The sequence below is a fragment of the Tamandua tetradactyla genome, chromosome 21 (genome assembly GCF_023851605.1).
Source record: "Tamandua tetradactyla isolate mTamTet1 chromosome 21, mTamTet1.pri, whole genome shotgun sequence".
NCBI classification, from domain to species: domain Eukaryota; kingdom Metazoa; phylum Chordata; class Mammalia; order Pilosa; family Myrmecophagidae; genus Tamandua; species Tamandua tetradactyla.
In genome coordinates this window covers 36,663,272-36,685,910 of record NC_135347.1, presented here as the reverse complement: position 1 = coordinate 36,685,910, position 22,639 = coordinate 36,663,272, and the positions used below count along the sequence as shown (strand labels likewise).

At 35.7% G+C, this 22,639-nt stretch overlaps 1 protein-coding gene across 9 annotated transcripts in view; it reads right to left on the bottom strand.

Moving 5' to 3' along the window:
• Window positions 1–22,639, bottom strand: part of KIAA0825 (KIAA0825 ortholog) — a 467,160-nt gene that overhangs the window by 366,075 nt on the left and 78,446 nt on the right. For all 9 annotated transcript variants that reach the window (XM_077139139.1, XM_077139135.1, XM_077139134.1 and 6 more), the window contains one exon: window positions 2,102–2,270. In XM_077139139.1, the coding sequence (XP_076995254.1) occupies window positions 2,102–2,269 (168 nt within the window). In that variant the 5' untranslated portion in view covers window position 2,270. The remainder of the gene's footprint in view (window positions 1–2,101; window positions 2,271–22,639) is intronic.

Below are 22,639 nucleotides of genomic sequence, written 5' to 3'. Positions count from 1 at the left end.
TTTCATTCTCCTAATCCACATTCTTTCTATTCCAGAGAGCCACAAACTGCAAGAAATCTTTGTTACTTTTTCCTTTCCCTCTCTCTCACCCTCCTTCATTCAGTTCTTTTGATAATTCTTGAAATGAAATGTCCTTACATAGGATCTAGGACAGGTTAGCATTATGGTAAATTCTGTAAAGCAAATGAGCCATATTAGTACCAGCCTTATGTTTCTTTAAATTGGTCAATAATTGTAAATATCTGATCAAGCAAAGAATAATAAGTTGCAAAGGTTTAAAGCATGTGTTTAGTACAACTGCTCAAATTTTGAAAATAGCTTCAATACAATCACCATACTGAGAACCTCTGTTTCTTATTTAAATAGCTAGATAATTAATAAACTTTTTCTATAGGAAAATAGATGTATGGAAGATGACATCAAGATAGACATTTTTAGCAGGTAAAAACTTGGTAATAAGGTTGTTTTAATCTGGATTTTTTATTAATGTGGTTCCTTCCTCAAAATAACATGAACAATTATGTAGAATAACCCAGGTCTGGAACTAACCTATCAGTCTAATGAATTTGAGCAAAACTAAGGTGGCCTTTGCCCTGCAGTGAATACAAAATGACTTATGTGTGACAGATTAAAAGATAATTAAAAGCTTTTGCTTTTAATTAAATGAGAAAGCATTATTACATCAATATTAATGAAATTCAATACACATGGTTCTTAACAGAAATTAAAGGAGTAACTATATCCATATTTATTCTACAAGGCTCCACCTTCAGGAGATAATGGGTAAGAGGATTTTCTTAAAAGAACAAGGCTTCAGGGCACATGGGCTTCCTTTCTCGTCCTTTTATTACTTTGTAAACATTAAAGAGACATCTGTAATAACAACAACAACCAAAAACTATTTTCATCTGATTCTGTCATCCTAAGCCATCTTACAACCTCAAGATATTTTCCACATCTGCCTTAGTCAATGTTTGATGTTTAGACAAAAACAGTGCCTTTTTCTCCAAATTAAATTAAAACCATATCTACTTAGCTACAGAAATAACTGCTTTCTAACAATGTGTAGTCTCTCTGGGAAACTGTTTTTGCAAGATAGCCACTTTTGTGAATATAGGTGCAATAAAATAAATGTTATTATAAGTTACAAAATCTTTTCTAAAATAAGAGGGTACTCAGTATCAAAGAATGACCAATATAATAACTTCCCATTGTTTAACAGTGGTCTTGTATAAATTGCTACCTTGATTGAAAAGCACTGGTATGACTGGAGATTGGGAAGACAGGATGTGGTGGAAAAGGCCACTTATGAGATAAACTGATGGTGATCTCATAAGGCTTAATGAGTACAGAGAAAATGAGTAAATGTGAGGGCATACAGACTATACTATATATATATATACACATATATGAATTTGTTGTCTGATAGATAATTACGGAAATTCTAAAGGGTGTTTGGAGTGGAGAAGGATGTGGTGCCAAGGTTTTAAATGTGAAATTCAGATTTTAAAATATATAATTATTTATAATTTCTTTAATCACAGATTTTCTCATTTTTACTTTTATTCTCTGTTAATGATTAGTCATTTCTGTGAAACGTGGAATATAAATGTAATTACGCATGCAACATAGCATGTAAAGGTGAGTAAGAAAAACAATAGTAGCGTGTTTGAATAAAAACAGGCTTGAATAAAAACAGTTCTAAAAAAAAAATCATATTTAGCTTCAGGAATCCTGATGGCATTTACTGAATGATAGTGGTAGAAATTTTTTTAAGATGCTGTAAGTCCATTAATCGACATTTTGTGGTGTTGATATGGTATACATCACACCACAAATCACCCAAGGATTGTAATATTTAAGCTCCACTTTATAAAACTTTATTTAACTGATAAAAGTCATGGAAAAATAAAAGCAAACATTCCACTGATTTCTACTGGGGATATAGAAACAAAACAAAATAAAACAAAAATACAAACCCCTAGATATGACATGCTAACATGATAATTAAAATAAATTTTTACATAGAGAAGTTGAAGAATTGTATTCTCTTTTCACTCATCCCTTTCCACTATAAAACAAAGTCTCTTTTTTTTTTTACCAGTGTTTTGAGGAATTTGATCAAATCTCCATGAGGAATGGATGGTGACTTAGACGAATTATAAGTATAGTTATTAAGCCATTCAAAGCAGTCATTTGTTGTTTGCAGCTCCACCTCTGGACATTGTTTGTTAACTTCTGACTGTATTTCTTTAATGCAATGTTCCATGCTACAAAAAGGAAAAGAAAAAATGATTTTATAGGAAGTAGTTAATGCCTCTATCTTGTAACATCACAGGCCCTAAAATGTTTGTATGCTCTATCTATCTGCACACAGTTTACAAAATTATAAACATTCATATGATGTTAAAATAATAACAAAAAGACTACGTATTTTCTTTCATAATTGAAAACTGAAAGTTCAAATTTTCTGGCAGTAAGAAATGCAGCAGAGGAAATACAAAACATCTAACTACTCAGAGATGAATCAGAAATTCTTTTAGTTGAAGAAAAACCCAAGCAGAGGGTGTACAGGTGGTTCAGTGGTAGAATGCTTGCCTTTAATTAGGGAGACCTGGGTTTGATTCCTGGAGCATGCACCTACCCCCCCCCCCCCAAAAAAAAAAACCCAAGCAGAGATGCAATGCAATAATGGCCCTTTTGATAGGCAACGTATAGGAGGCAGAAATAAAATATGCTGGATAACTGTGAAAACCAGAAATGTACATTATCTACCAACAGATGAATGACTATATAAAATATGGAAAACTTCAATCAATGGAATATTAAAACGTAATAAAACAAAGAGCTTGTAGAAATTTAAAATGTATAAAGAACACAAGCTATATATACAACATCACTACTATTGAGTACCTTTTCCTCTACCATCTGACTCCATTTCAAACAAACAAAAACATATCCAAAAATGCTTATTTAAAAAAGGCTGATATTGGGTGGGCAATGGTGGCTCAGTGGCAGAATTCTTGCCTGCCATGTCAGATACCCAGGTTCGATTCCCAGAGCCTGCCCATACTAAAAACAAAACAAAACAAAACAAAACAAAAAAAACAACCTACTGAAAATAAATAAATAAAAACAAACAAACAAAGGGCTGGTATTAATTATATCCATATATTGGGCTACCATTACCATTATCAAAACTTTCCCAACACCCCAAAGAGAAATTCTGTAGCATTTAAGCATTAACTTCCCAGTCCCTATCCCCACCCCAGACTCTGGTAATCTGTATTCTAGTATCATAACTCTGAATTTTCTTAATCTAATGATTTCATATCAGTGAGATCACACAATAATTGTCCTTCCATGTGGTTAAAAGAAATTTTAGGTTGTATATGTTACATGAACAAAAATTTAAAAAGCAACAACATAGGACTGTACAACACAAACAGTGAACCCCAAAGTAAATTACTGATTGTAGTTAATAGTACAATTATAAGACTATTCTTTCACCAGTTGTAACAAAGGTACCACACCAATGCGAAGTGTTAATAGGGAAACTGTGCATGACGGAGGTTATATGGGAACTCCGTATTTTATGCATGATTTCTCTGTAAGCCGACAACTTCTATAATAAAAAGCATTATTAAAAATATGCTAGGAAGGATAAGACTTACATGTAAATAAAAGATACGGCCAAATAAAAAAAATAGGAAAAAAAAATCTGGAAGGAAATGAAGCAAAGGGTTAGTTAATAGGAAGTATTTGGGGGTGTGAAATTAGGTGATTTTTTTTACCACTATATTTTGTAAGTTTTTATAAGGCACATATATTGGAACTTTAAAGATGAAATCCTTCATCTACAATAAAAAAATAAATAAATAAATAAGAACCGAGGGGGGTAAAAACTAAATTGAATCTTAAAATTTGTATCTGTTTAAAAAATTCCCAAAAAATTAAAGCTAAAAAAATTTAGCTCTGATACTAAACAAATATACCATATTGTTTTAATTTTCATGCAAAAATCTGTGCATCTGTGGAGGTAAATCTTTGCAGGGTAATATGGTGACGGTAAGCAGATTGCCACTTGTGGAGTCACAGGGATATGACATATTACTACCACCTGATGGCAGCATAACTAAACTGCAAGAAAGCTTCTAATGCAATGCCTTTGAAGCTGAATCCCCACACTCAAACGAACAGTTCTGCATTTATCTCCTAAAAGTATCAATAAAGATTTATTACTGAAAGTTAAAACTACCATTAAGAAAATATCATTGCTATTAATTTTAGGTTCCATGTGATAGAACCATGTGGACTTTGGAAACCAATCTCTGATGATTACAACTGATGTCTCATGAAAGACTCTTCAAAATTCATCAGGTGGGCTACCTATAAAACATACACTGTAAAAGTTTAAGGAAGGTTTTTCAGGACATTTCTGGGCATGAGTGAATTCAAACTGAATTATTTTGAAACAAAAATACAGTCTGAGAATCAAAGAGCCTTTTCATAAAAATGAGAATTAAATGAAAAACAATACCTCCTCTGGCCACAGGCCATTCAATTTCTTGATAGGACAGCCTTATTCAGGAATACCAGCTCTAAGTCTGAGAAGAAATTGGCATGCATTTTCTTAACCTACGTAAGCACTTCTATGGACTGGGAAATATGATGCCCCAAGAATATACCTTAACTCTAAGGTATCCTTTATCAACGCTTTTTATTATAGTATCCTCATGTGTCTCATTCAGTGAAACCTAATAGATTACAGCAATGCGGCTGGAGAGGTTCAGCGGTTATTCTAAATAAATCTGTTTCAGTCAGGATTCAGGTTTTAGACTAATCTCTAACTCCTGAATCTGGGTAGAGGCCAATAACCACAACTTACAAATAGTGTAAAGAGGGCTAGATATTTTAGTAATTTGTCCTCACACTGATAAAGGAATTAAACAGTTGCATTTCAGGGAAACCTTCTCATTGATACAAACTAAGATAGTTGAGTTTGCTTCTAAAATCATTTTGTCACAAATTTTAAAATGTCAAAACTTGTTATCTTCATATGATTTTGTTTTTAGTCAGCTAAAAATCTTGTCATGCTGCTATTCACATTCTGGGTATACATCTTGCTTTAAAAAATTAATAGTTCGAAGTCTACGGATTTCTTGACTAATGGTTCAAGAAGGAATATTTTCAAAATTTAACATGAGTGCCAATTTGGTATGTATTCTGTCAACTTACCTTTAATTAAAGTTGAAATTTAAAAATGAATTTTCAAAGGGGGGGTATATTTCCTTAGATTTAGATAATGTAAGATCTCTGGCATAATATAGCACTTGTCTTAATTTTGGTTTAAGTATTTTTTTGTCTAATAATAAGGTTTTTCAAATTTTCTTTAGGGGCAAGGTCAGTCATGAAAAAAATAACAAAGATAATTCAGAAAAAAAAATCCAATTAGCAATCTATTGTTAGATTCCAAACATTAAGGCAAAAATGTAAAGTGTCTAAAAATAGTAGTAGGTTCTCTTCCCTAGATAGCTTAAACTCCCAATTAACACCATTAGTTCATTTAGTAAGGAGTTTTTAAAAATTAGCATCTTCTCAGCTTTATTTGCAATATTAAAACCATTGGAAACAATCTAAACGTCCATCAACAGGAAAATGATTAGTTATGTTCATTCAATGGAATAGAGTCATTAAATGAATAAAATAAAAATATCCTCATTAACATGGATGAATCTCACAAATATAATATTAAGGGGAAAAGGGTTAGAAATGAATATACATGTATGGTGGTTAGGAGTTATGTACCCCTGAAAAACATGTTTTTTTTTCCTTTGCCATTTTCTTTGGGGGGGGGTTGGCGGGTACATGGACTGGGAATCAAACACGGGTCTCCTGCACGGCAGGTGAGCATTCTACCATAGAACCATCTGCATACCCTAAAACATGTTAACTTAATCCATCCCTGTGTATGTAAACCATTGTAAACAGGACCTTTTGATGAAGTTATATCAGATAAGGTGTGTACCAGTTTAAAGCTGTTGTGTGCCCCAAAAAAGCCATGTTCTTTAATCCTCATTTACATTGCTGGGTGGGACCATTTTTATTGTTTCCATGGAGATGTGACCCACCCAATTGTGGGTGGTAATCTTTTGATTAGGTCGTTTCCATGGTGGAGTTCAAGGTGGAGTTGCTTAATGGAGCCCTTTAAGAGGGAACCATTTTGGAAAAAGTTTGGGGATCTACACAGCCAGAGATCTTTGGAGATACAGAAGAAAAACATTCCTGGGGAAATCCTCTGAAGGAGAGGCCGGTAGAGAAAGCTAGCAGCCATGTCTCCATGTGCCTTCCTAGTTGAGAGAGAAACCTGGAATGACAGTGGCCCTTTCTTTGGACTTAAGGTATCTTTCTCTGGATGCCTTATTTAGACAGCTTTATGGCCTTAAAACTGTGAACTTACAACTTAATAAATTCTCTTTTTAAAAATTGTTCCATTTCTGGTATATTGCAATCCAGCAACTTCAGCAAACTAAAACAAAGTGTGACACAAGATGGGTCTTAATCCTATCACTGACATCATTTAATGAAAGGTCTGAGAGAAATACAGAGGGAGCAGTCACAAACTGAAACTCAACAGAAAACAGAAGAGAAGGAAGAGGCAAGGAAAGACTGCCAGGTGCACTATCACATGGCAGAGAAGCCAAGGATCAGGGGTCACTGGTAGCCAGCCCCAGAATGCCTGTCTTTGGGAAGAAAGCATTTCCTTGATGACACCTTGATTTGGACTTCTCCTAGTTTCAAAACTATAAATGAATAAATTTCCATTGTTGAAGCTAACCCAGTTCATGGTATTTGCTTTAGCAATGAGGAAACTAGAAGACATAGCATGATTCTTTCCATATAATAGTTTGAAATCATGTCATAAAGTGTCATATATTGTTCAAGATTGAAAACATGGGTAGTAAAAGTATAAGGATATCAACTATCAAATTTGTGATAACGCTTACTGCCAGCAGGGTGGGAATGGAAGTGGGATGAGACTGGGGAAAGGTACAAAGCAAGCTTTAAAAGAGCTGGATATTTTACTTCTTAAGCTGTATGGTGGGCCCATAAATACTATTTATAATAGTATCTTTATGCCCTTTTCAGATTTCTCAACTATTTCTTAAAAAAATTTGAAACCCAATGTGCTTTAATTACAGTGACCGAATTATCCAGGTCAATGAAGTATATAAAAGGATGCATTACTGAGAGGCTGTGTAAAAATCAATCTAATCAATCTATAAGCCATTTTTTAAATGCAAGATGGAACATGCTTTTTAAAAAGGTATTTGTTATGATTTTCTCATTCAACATTCACTCCTAGATTTCTTGAGTGTAAAAATGCTTATTAATGAAAGCATATATTCAATAAATATTAACTGAATATTTAATGTGTATTAGACACTTTGATATATATACTAGGGATTCAAATATGAATAAGACATAATACAATCCCTAAAGGAATTCTCTCTAGTTAGAGAGATAGACTTGTAAGTATATAACTACAAGATACTAAGCCTTTCTAAGAGGTATGTACAAAAAGCTAAGGGAGTATACATGAGGGAGTCACTAAATGTGCCTGTGGGAGGTATAGAAAAGACTACCCAGAGATTATATTCAAGAATATCGACAGCTTTAAGAAAATTAATGAAATCACTGTTGCTAGCAGTCCCTGCCACCAAACCTCTCAGAATTCAATGCTGATTGAATTCTCACAATGAAGCTATATTTATTTGGATGATAAGAAATATAAATTTATATTTATGGCCACAACTACTTTTTTGCATTGTACCAGTTTGAAAGGATTATGTACCCTAGAAAAGCCATGTTTTAATCCTGATTCATCTTGTGGAGGCAGCTGTTTCTTTAAATCTCTATTCAGCACTGTAGGTTGGAAACTTGATTAGATTATCTCCAAGAGATGTGACCCACCCAACTGTAGGTGGTAACTTTGGATTATACGATTTCCAAGGAGGTGTGTCTTCACCCATTGAAAGTGAGGTTGCTTACTGGAGCCCTTTAAGAGGAAACCATTTTGGAAAAACCTTTAGAGAACGGAGCCATGAGAACCACAACAGCCCACACAGCCAGAGACCTTTGGAGATGAAGAAGGAAATCACCCTGCGGGAGCTTCATGAAACAAGAAGCCTGGAGAGAAAGCCAGCACATGTCACCATGCTTGCCATGTACCTTTCCAGCTGAGAGAAAAACCCTGAACGTCACTGGCCTTCTTGAACCAAAGTATCTTTCCCTAGATGCCGTAATTTGGACATTTTTATAGACTTGCTTTAATTGGGACATTTTCACAGCCCTAGAATTGTAAACTTGCAACTTAATAAATTCCCCCTTTTAAAAGCCGTTCTGTTTCTGGTATATCACATTCTGGCAGCTAGCAAAGTAGAACATGCATGAATGCATGTGTATGTATGAACTTACACACTTAGTTCCAAAAGGGTTAAGATGCCCTACAATTAAACAGATGGTAGTGAATAATAATAACAGCATAACAGCCAATTATTATCAGGCTGTTATATTCAGGGATAAGGAGAGGAGCTGAGAAAAGAGAAGAGAATAATTATAACATATAATCTTGAAACTTAAACTTATTGCTAAAGCTCCAGCAAAATTTAAAACATACTGTCTTTATTATTCAGCAACAAAAAAGTTTAAAAGGAAAAAATATGTTCCATGAGTGAAAATTATGAGAACTATTTTGATGGAATGATGTAGAAAACATGTTTATGTATCTTCACAGAGAGTGAGAACATTTTTTATTTTTATTTTAAAAATCTGGTAGAATTCTCATGGATGAGTTTAAAGGCTATTTTTTATAGCCCTGAAAAATCCAAATATTAAAAATATTTTTAAATGCTTTTACAATTTTGTTGTTCTTGTTTATACTTCTTATTCATACCAAAGATTCAGTTGAAGGAAAAGAAAAGTTGACTTCTGTCACATGTGCTTGAGAGCTCAAAGAAATATTGTGAGGTACACAGAATTTTCTAGTATTTAGATAAACCCAGCTTATCTAATTAGATACTAAAATTCCTTGGCATTAAGAGGTAATTAAAAGGGAAGAGGGCTAAGATATAAAAATTAATGGGTAACTAAACTACAAGTCAGCCATGAAATAAAAACTTTTTTTTTTCTGAAACAAAGACATTTATGGGTAACAGATTTTAAAATTAAAAGGTCAAGAAAAGGATTCCTGAAACAAGTTGTTCCATGGCTAAAAAATATTGAAATTAAACCTTTAAACTTAACCATTTTCCATTTCAGAGATGTTTTATTTCAAAAAACTTTTGCTTTCAGAAAAAAGCACCCTTGAAACCAAATCCTGTTAACATTCTCTCTTTAAATCTCTCTCAAATGCATCCTCTTCTTTGCATTCCCACTATGAAAACTTGGCTTAGACCCTTATGGCTCATCTGGACCATATTAGTAGCCTCTTAAATTCCCACCAAGTTTTCACCTATTTTTTGTTCGGAGTTATTCCACAGGAATACATTATGGAATATACCTTAGTGCTACGGCCCTCTATTTGTTGCTTTATAGCACCAATCCTCACAATATAAGCTTAAAGAGGCTCTTTGGTGGTCCAGATTTCTTCAAGAAGGTTCAGACCTATATAGGCCTGTGCAAAGCTAAAAAGTCTGAGGTACTTTCAAAAGAATCAACTAATTGTGAAATATTCCCCCAAATTCCAGTCATTGGCAGAGCAGTAAGGACAGGATCCCTCTGACCAAAATGAGCCTGCCATTATATCCTGACACAGATCACTTCTCCCTCCTAAGTTTACATCTGACTTGGGATCACTTTTCATAGCGCAGTGATAGGAGCAAGATGGAGGTTGCCAGGTCTAGTCAACAAAATAAAGAGTACTTTCCAGAAATGTTCTATAAGGATATAAATACACAGCAGTTTAATACTCATGACAAGCCAGAATAAGTTAATGGGCTTCCTTTTTTATCTACTAAGTCTAGCCCAGTAATTTCAGCACAATTACCAAAGTCAGAATGTAGTCTACCCCAGTGAGACAGTACAAACTGAAATCAGGGGGAGAGATGTGGGGAATCTGTGCCGATTCCCTTGATTCTACTCCTGAAAGAGACGTACAAAAAAGAAGAGAGAGAATACATGTAATAGCAAGAAATCAAAGATGTTTGGGAGCTCATCTAGCCTATAACTGCATCTCCATTGCCCTGATAAAATAAAAACTAAGCCAGATAAGATTTGAATATAAGTTACAAACTAGGGGTTTAATAATATCTACAGTCAGGATGTGAGGAGACAGAACACAGAGCATGTACTCTTTTATACTAATCATGAGTGAGCAGACAGTTGAAGCGCTGCCACAGAATAATTTTGCAACAGCTAACTGTACAACTTCTAAGAAAATTTGTCATAGAAAAATTCTCACAAGTAAGGAAGGACACACACAAGGATGTTCATGACAGCAGTTTGTAATTGCAAAAAGAGCAGAGATTATGTAAAGCTCAGCAAGAGGGAGTTGGCTTAATCAACTGCTGTATACCGTACAAATAAAATAAGGTGTAATTATATGGAGAATTTTCTAAAATATATTAAGTTAAAAACAAATCTAATCGTAGTACATATATACAGAATTCTCATTAGTGTAGAAAAATGTATTTTGGGGTACATGCCTGTAATATATGGAATATCTGCAGAGAACATATTTGGAAAGTTACAGAATAAATTATCAATATAGGTTACCTTTATAGAACAAAACTAGGAGAGTCAAAGGGGTAGGGAACTTCTTCCTCATGTCTGCCCTTTTACCTGTTTTAAATTTTTACCATGAGTATGTATTACTTTTATAATGTGAAAATACTTAAAGAAAAAGAAAACTAGTATTTGAAGACAGCTTCTTTTATTACATTCTACTTACCTAACTTCATACTAGCTGAAGATAAAGCAAACACAATAGATGCCTGTAGTGGGCTATTAGGTGGTTCCCCAAAGGCTTTGTCCATGTTCTAATCCCCAAACCCTGTGAATATTATCTTGTTTGGTAAAAGAGTGCATATTACCTTATATGGCAAAAGATACTAAGTTAAGAATTTTGAGAGGAAGCACTTATCCTGGATTATCTAGATGGGCCCTAAGTCCAATGGCAAGTGTCCTGATAGGTATAAGGCAAAGGAAAATTTGACAGAGAGAAGATACAATATGACCACTGAGGCAGATACTGGAGTGATGTGGCCATAAGTCAAGGAATGTAGAAAGCCCCAAAAGAGGCTGGAAAGGGCACAGAACAGATTCTACCCTAGAGCCTCTAGAGGGATTTGTGGCCCATCAACCAACACCTTGATTTCAAACTTCTGGACTCCAGAACTGAGAGAAAATAAATTTTGTTTTAAACCATCCAGTTTGTGGTAATTTGTTATCCACAGGAAATTAACATAATACCTAGCTAACATGTTTTATACACATTTATTGACTACTTTTTAGCCTTCTGTGTATATGCCAGACTATTTTTGGTTCTGGGAATATAGTGATGAACAATTAAAATTCCTGCTCTTACAGAGCTTACAGTCTAATGAGAAGAGACAGATCATAAACAAACAAGAAGTTAGGTGGTGCTAAGTACCCTTGAAGAAAAATGAATCAGAGGAAGGGGAAAAGAGAGTGATAGGACTAGGAGTTGGTGATTTTTTTTAACAATAGGGTGATAATGGAAAGTCTGTTTAATGGGGTAATATTTGAGCAGAGATTTCGAAGAAGCATGGGTATGATGGATGAGAGAAACAGTAAATGTAAAGATACTGAGGCTAGAGTGTGGTTAGCATGTTTGAAGTACAAAAAAGAGATCTGTGAGGCTAGAGCAGAAGGATGGTGTATTAGCTAGGGTTCTCTAGAGAAACAGAATCAGTAGGAAATATCTGTAAATACAAAATTCATAAAAGTGTCTCACATAACTGTGGGAACATAGAGTCCCAAACCCATAGGCCAGGCTGTGAAGCTGACAACTCCAATGAAGGGTTTGGACGAACTCCACAGGAGAGGCTTGCCGGCTGAAGCAGGAAGACAGCCTGTCTCTTCTGAATTCTCCTTAAAAGCCTTCCAGTGATTAGATTAAACATTACTCATTGCTGAAGACACTCCCCTAGAGCAGATGTGATCATGATTTAATTCTATGAAATGTCCTCATAGCAACAGACAGGCCAGCACTTGTCCAACCAGACACATGGGAATCACCAACTGGTTAAGTTGATACATGAATCTGACCATGACAGATGGGGTGGGGGTGGCAGATGAAATCAGGTACTCCTGGACTATCACTGTAAGGAATTTGGCTTATATTCTGAGTCAGATGGAAAATTACTGGAGGGTTTCGAAAAGAGACATGAGAGGATTTGACTCACATTTTGCATATGTCACTATTGTTGCTATGCATCAGATAGACTATAAAGGGGCAAAGGTAGACATGAGAAGCCCAGTTAGCAGGCTATTGTCACAGTCCAGGCAAGAGGTGATGATAGCACAGTTTAGGGTGGCAGCCGTGGAAATGGTGAGAAGTGATCAGATTCTGGATTCATTTTGATGGCAGAACATACCATCAAACGGATTGGGGGAGAGAGAAGGAAGTCAAGGGTGATCCTATGTGTTTTAGCCTGAGCAACTGTAGGATGAATTGGTATTAATTGAGATGGGGATAAATGATGGAAGGAATTTTTAAGGTCTGATTGTAGGAGATAGCTACTAAGACACTTTAGTAGAGATGATGAGTTCACATTAGCAAAGGGGTCAGAATTGGAGATAAGGTATTTAAAGCATTGGATTGAATAAGAATTTGAAGTGATGGTAAATAGCCAACACTAGATGTAGGAATTTGAGGTGGAATCAGCAAAGGAGATTGAGAAAGTAGCTAGTGAGATAAGTAGGAGAAGAACCATCCAAAAAATGGTATCTTAAAGCTTAAGTTTAAGACTTGTCTCAAGAAAGAAAGAACAATCAGCTCAGTCAACTGCTGCTGATAAGTAGGGTAAGATGAAGGACGAAAAATAGTTTTACAAGATTGTAGAACTACACCAAAGTCTTGTTACCTTGAAGTAGGAGTATATTCATCTGAAATGGTAGAAATAATTATGGAAGGCACCATGAAATGACTGTGATTTCTGGCCAAAAATAATTCTGAGAGTCTATAACTCTGGGGCAGGGATGCAGGTGTGTGTCTTGTTCATGACTAAATCTTTAGCATTTAATATAGCACCTGTCACAATGTGAACTCAAAAATTTTGATAGTTCTTATTCTAGATGGCTCCTTGAACTAGATCACTAACCTAGCCACTTGTACTCACTATGAGCTACTTTAGGAAAAGGGAAAAAAGTCCTATTTATAGTTAAGGAAGAAATGAACGCTGTAATGGTACCAATTTCCAGTCCCCCATTCAGCTCCCATCCCAGGTCCCAGGAAGGATACTCTCAGTTACAGCATCCTAGAATTAGGATTGTGATTAGCAATGCTGTGGTGTTTGTGATGCTTTTAAGACATAGAATTGACAGTGCTGTGTCCCTGACAAGATTCTTTTCCAGGAACAGTTTAGAAATTGGGTATCATCCATAGGAAAGATGAGCCAGCTGCAGCTGTCACATCTCACTATCAAGTCTCAATCTGTTTGTAGGTTCCTCCACTGTCTCTGCCCTCAGAGCCAGGCCAGCTTTGCTCTGAAGTGAGGGTTTACTTCCCATTGGTACATTAACTAACATCCTCTCTGAGAAACAATGGTGTATTTTTGGTTTATCAGGAATTGATTTTCAATACAAAAATATGATTACTTTGTTTCATACTGTTTAAAAAAGTTGATACTTGCTTCCCTCATTACCCATGGAAAGAGAATTATAATAATTTTCTTCAGGAATACCTTCAACAAAAATTCTTTATTGCCTTATGCCTATTTGGCTTAGAGTAGGTAAAGCTAACAGACTTAAAATTAATATTTATATTTTTAAAAACAAACAAAAAATCTACATGTTACTTGAAAGAAGCTCTTAACAATCACCTAGTAGAGGTACTGACCCTGCATTTTACTCTATACATCCCAACCTCCTAAAGCAGGTCTACAGGAAGCACCGAGGGCATATGGAGAAGGGAGTAAAGAACACCAGAGAAACTTAAAATACTGTAGCTAACAGTGACAAAAAAATTATCCGGACAAAATGGTTCCATGGCTATCATGAGACAAAGAGGTTTATCTTCTTCCCCATGCATTTTGCCTCTATCTACAAGCATCACTGGGCTTCGGGTTGAGAGTTCAAGTGGGAGGATTGGAAAATTTTACAAAGTAGAGATGAGTAGGTCAAGTTAAGTTTAGATCACCGAACCTTTGAGTCCCTAAGGCCCCGGATATTGCCTGTCTAGAAGGCATTTTTAACTGAGTAAGACTAGAGATCTGGAAAGGACCCAGACTGAGGAAACTGGAAAGTGGTTGTTGAAGTATTCACCTAGGTTCCAGGATAGAGAAGTAAAGTAGTTCCTTTCAGGTCTCTTTCTTTGTGGCCTGGTCTTCAGTAGGATAGAAGCAGAGTCAGGGTTGAGTATAGATGAATAAAGAAACCTAAGAAGTTTAAAAAGGAGCAAATACTAGTTTTCATTCTTTTGCTATTATTAAATAAGCTCCAAAATACTTCCCAAAATATAAAGTACTGTCTTTGAAATGACTGACTTTCATGCTATATAATTTGCTAAGGCTATAAAATATATTAATGCCTATGTACCCACTAGCAGATTTGTGGCTTTACCACAAAAGTCTAACTTTAATGCCTTCATGCAGATTTCTTTAATTTTTTCTAGACATGTAAACTATTAGGTGGAAAATTTTGAAGAAAATTTTCACATGTAAGCACAAAAAAGTATGATCATTATATGAAAAATAAGAGTAATCTATGGAGTCTGAATACACATGGTTAAATTTACAGAAAGCCTTTATTTAATATCCTCACAATATAAAGTGAATGTCTCCTCCCTCCTGCATTTCCTGGTAGCACTTCATACTCTTAGGTTAAAAAAGAGAAAAGGTAGTAATGCTACACCAAACTTAGCTTCTAAGGAACATAGAAGCTATCTATAGTTAGAAAACAGAAAAGTAAAATCAATACCTAATGATGGTTACATTTATCCCACTGAGAATTAAGCAGAGAAAAATCATTTCAGGTCATATTGTGAGTCAGTAAACTTCTATACCTCTGTAATTTGAACAGTAAGTTCCACTCATCTCAAAAAATATTTCAGTACTATATGCAGTTTGTTTGGGGATGTTACATGATAGTTCTTTGATGATGAGAAGCAAACATAGATGGCCTGCCAGCTAAGAATTCTTGAAAGGGAAGCCTTGTTAGGGCAAAGGTCCTGGAGGAGGAGACAGGAGAATGCTGGTGTTGGAGGGGCCCACTGGGTTTACCCAACCTGGGCTCCCGCAAGGACCCATGGGGACTGGGGATGTGGGGAAGGGAGCAGAAGAAACCCTGAGGGTCCTGTACTCTTGTTTTATTTTTTTGGTGAACCACAGTGGAGAGGTAGGGCTTTCCCACAAATACTGGGGAGTGGACACTTCAAACTACCCATCATGAAAAGCAGAAGTGGTAAGGAGTCATTTGGAGAGGCTGAGGAAGCTTCTTATTTTCCAAGCCATATGGAGATACAGGCCTTGCTAAGTAACTTATGCAGTGTGAAAGAGTAGAAGAGGCAAGGGGCTGTTCAGAGAAGCAGCAGGGGCCTTTTGCTGAAGATGAGCAAACCATCTTAATGGGCAAATCTTATTCTATATGGTTTATCATCCAAACCATATAGAAGTGCAGGTCTTGTTAACTGCATAATTATGCCCCGGGTTGGTCTAACTGGAGTGTTTGCTTAAAAAGGAAACATATTAAAAAAAAAAAAAGAAAGAAACATATGCCTAATCCAGGATGACAAAGCATGACATATAATTTACTTTTTACCATTACACAGTTCAGTGACTGAACTAACAGAGTCTGTGGATATGACAGAATATTACTCTTACAGGTTATTTACCCTCCTGTTACCAATTCTGATACATGTTAAAAATAAATGATTCACCATCACTGATATCCACTGTCAGACTTCAGAGTCACCTAGGTCTGACTTCAATATGAAATGGGGATATAAAAATGAAAATGGTCTGAGAGAATGATGGCTTCTCCTGAAGGGCAGGTGAAGGTCCAGTGACCTCTGAATACACAGGTCCATTCCTGTGAATCACTGCTTTGGGGAAGTAAAAGACCCTGTGTGCTCATAAAACCTGATGATATTCAGAAGATGGAAGGAATTCACACTTAGATGTCAGGGTCACTGCAAGACATAAAACTTTAAAAAATCAAGTGTAAGGAAAACTACCATATTTAAAAATGAATTACTAATGTTTTTTTTTTTTCATTTTCAAGTATTGGGAAAAACTCATACCATACAGCTATTCATTACTTATTCAGTGTACACTACTGGAAGATAAATAGAACTGTTAGAATACAAGAATGCCAAAGGTAATTCAACTACAGCAGTGTAAGTGTAGCATAACTGATTTGTCATGACATACAATTTTCTAAAAGCTATTCTGTTAGAAGGCAATAAATGAGTGCATAAATGATTTACACTCTTCTGAACCATGGTTATTATTCAGTATTTTATTTTTAAAAATATATACACCCTATACTATTATGTTTATTCTCCAGAGTATAATAAAAACATAATTGAATTTGATGAAAAATAGACTTGATTCTAAATGTAGCATATAACCCATACAGCTACTTCCTTATTTTATCCCTTGTGAAGATCAATGGTCACTTGAGGTGGTTCTGCTCTACATTTGTTTTAATATATAGGCAATAAAATATTTTTAATTTAAAAATTATAGCCTTATATTCCATACTATGTTTACTTTTTTAATACTAACATATGAGTTTCCACCTGAAGAACAATTTATGAATGCAAAAAAAACCAATATTTTAATCACTATTTTACTTTTAAATATGATTTCATATTGACCATGTAGGGTAAGAAATTAAGTACAGATGTTTTAGCAAATAAAAATGGAGCAGTCTCTAACAAAAGCATCAGTGACTTGTTTTGTTTAGATGGAGACCAAATGGTATTATGAAGGGAAGTTATTTTTAAAAAATATTTACAATTTTTAAAATATAACCATCTCTGAAATTTAGATAAATTAAAATTTAGATAAATTTTAATATAAATGTTAATCTATATTAGTTGATAATATTTTCATTTGTAGGCTCCTTTGGGTTAGAAACTGTGCCCTATAATGTGACAGTATATTATTTACATAAATACATAGTTTTACTAAAGTTTACTATAGTTGACATACATTTTTTTTGTTGACTTATATTTATATATAATATCAAATATAATATATAATCTCTATTAAATGGTTAGGTCATATTTATAGCCATTATTATGATGTGAAAGAATTAGCTGTATTCTTAAAATGTGAAGAAAAAATTTCAAGAAAATGTCACCTCTTGGTTAAGTTTCTTTGAAAACACTATAATTCTATCTTTAATTTTAAAAGAAGGAAATAATATGTATTATTGTACAACAGAAATTTTTACAGTGGTTTATGCATTTGTAGCCTGTGCCAGGTGACTCATTAGAACTTTTGACCAAAAGGATTTAAGTAAATGAACTGCCTGAAAACCAAGTCCTTCCATAAAAGAACGTATATTAATGAGAAACTACTTAGCTGTACCTGCTTCCCAGTATTTGGTAACACTGCCTTTTGGAGCAATGACGAAGGCTGAATTGACATAGCAACTGTCTAGAACTACTAGTCTTCCTATGTAAGTGGGCAGGAGACTTCAAATGAAATATTATATAAAAATAATTTATATTTAAAGTTCTGCTTTCAAAAACTCAAGTAATCTGTGGCAGTACACCACCATTTTATTTTAGTAGTGTAACTTCAAAATTTTAACTTCTGACCTTATCCATCAAATAAGGATGCATAACTCTAAACATATTAATGAAAATCCAGGACACCATTATTGACAAATACTAGGAAACTATTAATAGTGGTTCAATAACTTTAATATATCTATTTGAAGGCTATTTTGCCATCTTATTAAAACTACTAATCAGAGATTATGGCCAGATGTCAGAGTAGAAAGCTCCAGTAAACAATCCTTCCACCAGAACCGCTTCACAGGCAAGAACTGTCTGAATCAACGATTTCAAAACTCTGGAGTCCAGCAGAGTTTGGAGGAAGAGGCTGATAAATTACAGTAAATATCAAGAAATTGCTCTTTCCACACAGTGGTAACTGGTACTCTAGCTCCCATTCTTGTGGCAGACAGCAGTGGGGTCCGGCGCTGGTACCAAAAGTGGACACAAAAATCCACTTCCGCAAGATGCAGGTGGTCATGGGCCGAATGCAGATTACGGCTTTTAATTAGTCACTTTGGATAACTGGAGGGGAGGCTGGGAAGCTGTGAAGGGTCTGGAGGAACTTCACAGGAGAGGCTTGCTGGCTGAAGAAGCAGTGAAAGAGTCTCTCTTCTTCCTTATAAGGCTTCAACTTCCTGGAACATGCACCCCCCCCCCCCCCAAAAAAAAGAGCTTCCAATTGATTGGATTAACTCATTGTGGGAGGCATGCCTTAGTTGATTGCAGGATGTAATCAGCCACAAATGCAATCAACTGACTGAAGATTTAATCAGCCATTCACGAAATATCCTTCCACTGACAGTCAGGCCACTGCTTGCCTGACCAGCTAATCAGGCATAATCATTTGGCCAAGTTGACACAGAAGCTGGCAGACTCATCTTGTAATCTTTTGATGTACACTTTACATTTTAATATTTTGACATGTTAACTCTAGGGTTTATTCCCTGAGTTATCTATATATTGAGTTTGTAATTAGCTGATGACAGGACAGGGATTTTCTTGAGTGTCAGTCCTAGCATGAAGGTCTTTCCAAGGTAGATGCAGTGTGCAGAATTTTCCTGACTTTTCTGGGCCTATGTCTTGTTCTGGGCTTGTGCTTGATCATGGTTTAGGAGTTCCCTTGTTTGCAGGAGTTAGAATACCTCCTCTATTTCCTGGGAGACAGACTTTCTCCTTCTACCAGTATTCCACTGCCTATTTTTTAAGACAGTTATGTCTTTGCCCCAGGTACTTCACCTCAATTGTTTCTTATACTGCTTTCCATGTCCCAAGCTACTTTTGTCTGAAGGGCAAATTCTGGAAGGAGGGAAATTATAAATTTTGGAGAGGATGTGGAGAAACTGGGACACTTATGCACTGCTGATGGGAGTGTATCATGGTGCAGCCACTATGGAAGACTGGTGGTTCCTTAGGAAACTAAGTATCAAGTTGTCCTGTGACCCAACAATAGCACTACTAGGTATATACCCAGAAGAGCTGAAAGCAGTGATACAAACAGACATTTGCACACTGATGTTCATAGCAGGATTATTCACAATCACCAAAAGATGGAAACAAATCAAATACCCATCAACAGACAAGTGGATTAACAAAATGTAGTATATACGTACGATGGAAAGTTATGTAGCAGCAAGATGAAATGAAGTCTTGAAGCACATGACAGGATGGATGAGCCTTGAGGACATAATGCTGAGTGAACTAAGCCAGACACAAAAGGATAGATACTGTATGATTCCACTTTCATGACCATGGTAAAGGTAAAATCAGAGGCTTATAAGACAGAATATAGGGGACTTAGTGATACACAGAAGCTTGAGATGGGTGAACGGTTAGCTAATGAGGTTGAACTCTAATGGAAAGGAACAAATAGATGTGAAGGCGCTTCTCTAGTGGGTCTCTAAGTATTACCATATTGAAGGTGAACAAGATTGAAAGGGACTGTATAGCCCTATGTGTCCCACTGATTAACACTAGAAATATAAATTGGTTCTTATAAGAACTACTTCAGATATATGATTCATATACAAAGAGTGTTCAAGTCTAGGGTACAGGGAGAAAACTGCTATTGCATGCTATGGGTTATGTTTAAAAGGAAAACATCAGCACTACCACAGCAACACAGGGGTAAATAATAGGGGGAGGGACAAGAGTTAAGAAAAGGTTTAGATTTCCTATTTGGCGAGGGTGTGTTTATTGGTTTTCTTTCTCTTGGGAATAATGAAATTACCTAAAATTGAGAGTGTTGATGGACTGTAGACTTTTGGCACTATACATGATCCCTGATGAATGTAGGTGGCTGAAGAATACACTGACTGAGAGGTAGATTAGTGAATGATGGTATATACTTATGAATGATGTTGTGCTACTACAAAAAGGAACAAAGTCATGAGGCAAGCAACGATATGAATGAATGTGTGGGACATTTGGTGAGGCAAAATAAGCCAGAAACAAAAGAACAACAATGGTATGGTCTCCTTTAGAAAATGCTTACAAGAAAACAGAGGCCTAGATTATAAGCTTTCATAGCAGACACATTTAGTTTGGAGTGGTAATCGTTATTTCTGGATTTTGAGATATTTAGAGATAAGAACAAAGCCGAGCAGGTTGTGGTTAAAATAATTCAGAACATAGGGGTAAGGAAGACAGTGCCTATTTAGAACCACACATACTCTGTTAAACCAATGGAAGAAAGGTTTATTTGGCCTGGAATCGAAATTTTCTGTAGTACATAATCTAACTCAACCTATCAGTATAGCTCATATGAACAACTGAAACACAGGGAGCCCAGAATAAGAAAGAGGTCCTCTAATCCTGCATAGCCTAATGTAATGCCTGGATACATCCTAGAGTATATTAAGCAGATAATCAAAAAATATTGGCAAAGTCCCTTGAGGGATGGGAGAAAAAATATGGAACTATTAAACTTTACCATCAGGAAATCCTGACACTGTATCAAGCTTTAAGGACACCCAAATCAATAGGTCATACCCTTGATCTTGAGGCTTACTCTTGTGACGCTTCTGTATGTAGCGGAGAAGCTTAGCCTACCTATAGGCATCCTGAGAGTTACTTCTTTTGTTACTCAGATGCAGCCTCACTCTCTCTAAGCCCAACTCTGCAAGTCAAATCATTACCCTCCCTGCTAAGTGGGATATGACATCCAGGGGTGAAAGTGTCCCTGGCAATGTGGGAGATGACTCCCAGGGATAAATCCAGACCTGGTACCATGGGATCAACAATTTCATCCTGACCAAAGGGGGGAAAAGAAGTGTAACTAATAAAGTATCATTAGCTGAGAAAGTTCAAATAGAGTCAAGAGGCTACTCTGGAGGTTGCTCTTATGCAAGCTTCAGTTCGGCCTTATTACTTAACATAACCTGCCACACCCCAACCAGGACCATTCCAGCCAATCCTAAAGAACACTCAGGGTAATATAAAAGATTCCACAAGGGTTCCATGTACTAGTGTAACTTTCCAAAAACCTACAACCTCCAGGTGGGTCCCTGGACCAGATAAGTCCTGAAACCTAGAGGGTCCAGTCTCTCCAGAATATCAGAGAATTCCATCTCCCTAACCCATATTAGTGACAGACCCTTCCAATATGAAAAAGTTAGAATGGCCATAGCCCAAACATCCCTAAAGAGAGGGACAGAAAGATGGAAGGTGATGGTGGAGTTATACAGAGAAGATTGGATTTAACATATGAATATGATTGCGATACTGTGCTTTGAAATTTATTGCTTTTTTTGTATACATGTTATTTTTCACAAAAAAGAATGAAAATAAGTCAGTTGTGGTGATTAAGAAATATTTAAGCCTTCTAGCCTCCTATATTCTGGAAGGAAAAATCTGAGGATCATATGATAGCCCATGACAAATTCTGGGGTCTGTCCTGTAACTACTTGTTGAAGAGTGATTTGAAAACTATTGCTTTTTTCTTTCTTTGCTTTGTATATGTTATATTATACAATAAAAAAGTTGAAAAAAAAAAACTATACATAGTACCAAGTAGAGATAGTCACAGGAATTCACATTTTATTTAATATTCTGAAATCAATCGATGTCATACGAAAAAAAAAAAAGAAAAGCCAAAAAGCAAATGGCCTCACAGGGGAAATTTCCCAAACATTCCAAGAAGAATTAACGCCAATCCTGCTCAAAAACTCTTCCAGGAAGGAACATTCTATAACTCATTCTATGAGGCCAAAATGATCCGCATACCAATATGAAAAAAATGCCACACAATAAGAAAATTACCTCTCTTATGAATATAAATGCAAAAATGTTCCACAAAATACTAGCAAATTGAATACGGATCCCACAATCAAACGGGATTCATACCAGGTATGCAAGGGTGATTCAAGATAAGATAATCAATCAATATAAAGAAAAACATTAACAGAATGAAGGGGAAAAAACACACAATTATCTCAATTGATACAGAAAAGGTATTTGACAAAATACAACATCCATTCTGATAAAAAAAAAATGCAGAAAACTAGGAATAGAAGGAAACGTCCTCAACATGATTAAGGGCATATATGAAAAACCCACAGCAAACATTATACTTAACGGAGAAAGATTGAAAGTTTCACTTTGAAGATCAGGAACAAGACAAGGTCGGCCATTGTCACCACTGTTATTCGTTATTGTGCTGGAAATTCT